Below are 2,372 nucleotides of genomic sequence, written 5' to 3' on the forward strand. Positions count from 1 at the left end.
TCTAAAACAATAGAAAGAAGTAAATGAAATAATTTTAAAACTCATCTTTTATATTCTTTAATTACAATCTAAAATATGAACCTTGTTGATAAAGTTGTCCTTTAACTGTCCTCAGCCCTACTCTGAGACACACTCAGAGTAAACAAAAATGGTACACACAGTATATAATGAGCATTAGTCAGGACACAGGACCAATTATTTGAAGATGAAAATGGGTGAAATCGTCCTTTAAGTAGTTCTCCACAAGTAATGACATCTGACCTAATCTCTTCACTTTTCCTGATCTTTCCTTGTAGTCTTTTTCTTTAGTACATTGGGCATAGAGATAAACAAAATCTCCAAATGACCAATATTCTTGATTAATCATTCATTGGACAGTAACAATTTGACTGGCTGATTTATATTTTCTTGTTGTACATGTTACTAAATAAATATATCTATGTATCTGCTTTTTAACTTGGTCTATTACATGTCCAGCTGCTTGGAACGTCAACACCAACGCCAACCCCAGAGGAGACTGTCAGGTAAGTGGCACACACGCACGCACACGCACACGCACATAGTGTATGTATGTGTGTATCTATTTTTTATTTGTATTTCCTCTCCGTTCCAATCGGTTCCCCCCAGTGCAGCCCCCACATTGAAAACCTGTACGACTATTGATAGGCATTTTTTCAGTCTAGCATTCTCTGTTGTCATCCCCTATCATCCACTCGCTACTGTCACATACTGTACACGACACTAAGCACACATGCGTCCACAAACATACAGGCATGTGCGTTACAGAACACAAATACACACACTGTACAACATACAGCACTACATACAGAACATCCATCTTTTAACCCCTTGCCCCCCCCCCCCCCTCCCCCTCCTCCTGCACACAAACACACAAACACGCACATGTACGCACAATCCAGGCACGCTACATCTATTGACAGTCCAAACATGGCATGTCGAGAGCCATCATTCATCTCCGTATCGGAAACGAGCAGCGGAGCGTGGCGCGGAGCCGGTCAGGCCTCCATCAGGGACAGACACTGTGTTTACCTTGTAGATACGGTGTCTGTCACCTCTCCACGCCAAATGGAATGAGACGATGAAGCCGGCCGAAAGGACAACGACGCGTCGGGACACATTATAAAAAACGGCGTACAAAATGTCGCCAAAGGCCAGGTTGTGGTAGTCTAAAGCACTTTTTATATTTCTATTTTATGATTTAACTTTTATTTTTTTATTAATTCTTTTACCGTGACCTGACACGGCCAACATCTCCTTTTGGGTGACAACTCACTGGGGGCAGGATGAGACTCCATCATTATGAGCTCAGCTGTTGCGTTGAGTGTTGCGTGTGTTGTGTCCCGCTGTCCTCAGGCCTACGTGGAGCTGAACGAGCTGATGAAGGACCAGAACCAGCAGGCCTACTGGCAGGAGACGGGCCGATGGGTGGGCTACGAGGAGAGCTACAACCCCCAGGACGCGTCCTGGGGACCCTCACACATCTCCTACCTCACCTTCAAGAGTCTCATCCAGCTCAGACGCACCATGAACACAGGTTGGCACAAGTTATTCCTTTTTCAATTTCAAGGACCACCATTTCATTCACATTTTTCATATAATTGGTCCTCAGACTCCTCACTAATGCTCATTATTGTATAAAACTAGTCCTGTTCCCGGGGGTGTGCACAGTGTATAAGGGATTGAATCTCCTTGAGGAGTCTCAGAGGTAATGTTGGTGAACCCAGACCGGTGTCCGTTCGGAAGAATAGTCACCAATGATGTGCAATACCCGTTGTATCCGTCTGTCTGTGTCCCTTTCATGCCCATACATTACATATGGAGAGCTCTTATCTCTGTCTGTCTGGCTCTCTTTTATGTTCATATATGGTGTTCCGTGTCCAGGCCAGTCTGTGATGTCATCTCCAAATATGGGCACTGTAGTGATGTCAGTCAGTGATGTCCAAATTTGAGCACTGTAGTGATGTCAGTCAGTGATGTCAGTCATTTCCAAAATTGGTAAACTTGTTTCATCATGTCAGACGGACATTATTTGGGCATTGTTTCAACATGCGGCTGTTACCACGGTGACGACATGGTTTAGTATCAGTGATGTCAGCATACAGACATTCGTTAAATGAATAGTTTTGATTAGAAGATGGCACCATTCCTGTCTTGCTCTGTGTCTCAGTGGAGGGCTGTGGACACTAGTTCTGCCTATAAGTGACATCATCGCGGTAGGCAGGGTTGGTCATTTCAAATAAGAGCTGTGATTTATGTAGGATTTATTTTTATTATCTATGAATGCAAGAGCAATGGTTTCTATTTTAGCAAACTTTCCAGGAAGAGAAAGGCTGTAGTTTCTATTTGCTTGG

The 2,372-nt window shown here is 43.6% G+C and overlaps 1 protein-coding gene across 1 annotated transcript in view; it reads left to right on the forward strand.

The window, feature by feature from the left end:
* Window positions 1-491: 491 nt before the first annotated feature.
* The window catches only part of slc4a1b (solute carrier family 4 member 1b (Diego blood group)), a gene marked incomplete at its 3' end in the record, with an annotated part of 14,436 nt that continues 12,555 nt past the window's right edge, over window positions 492-2,372 (forward strand). The window contains exons 1-2 of the mRNA XM_080748003.1: window positions 492-524; window positions 1,375-1,555. Coding sequence (XP_080604129.1) covers window positions 1,399-1,555 — 157 coding nt within the window. The 5' untranslated portion in view covers window positions 492-524; window positions 1,375-1,398. The remainder of the gene's footprint in view (window positions 525-1,374; window positions 1,556-2,372) is intronic.

Source organism: Nannobrachium achirus (assembly GCF_963921795.1).
Source record: "Nannobrachium achirus genome assembly, chromosome: 18".
NCBI lineage: Eukaryota > Metazoa > Chordata > Actinopteri > Myctophiformes > Myctophidae > Nannobrachium > Nannobrachium achirus.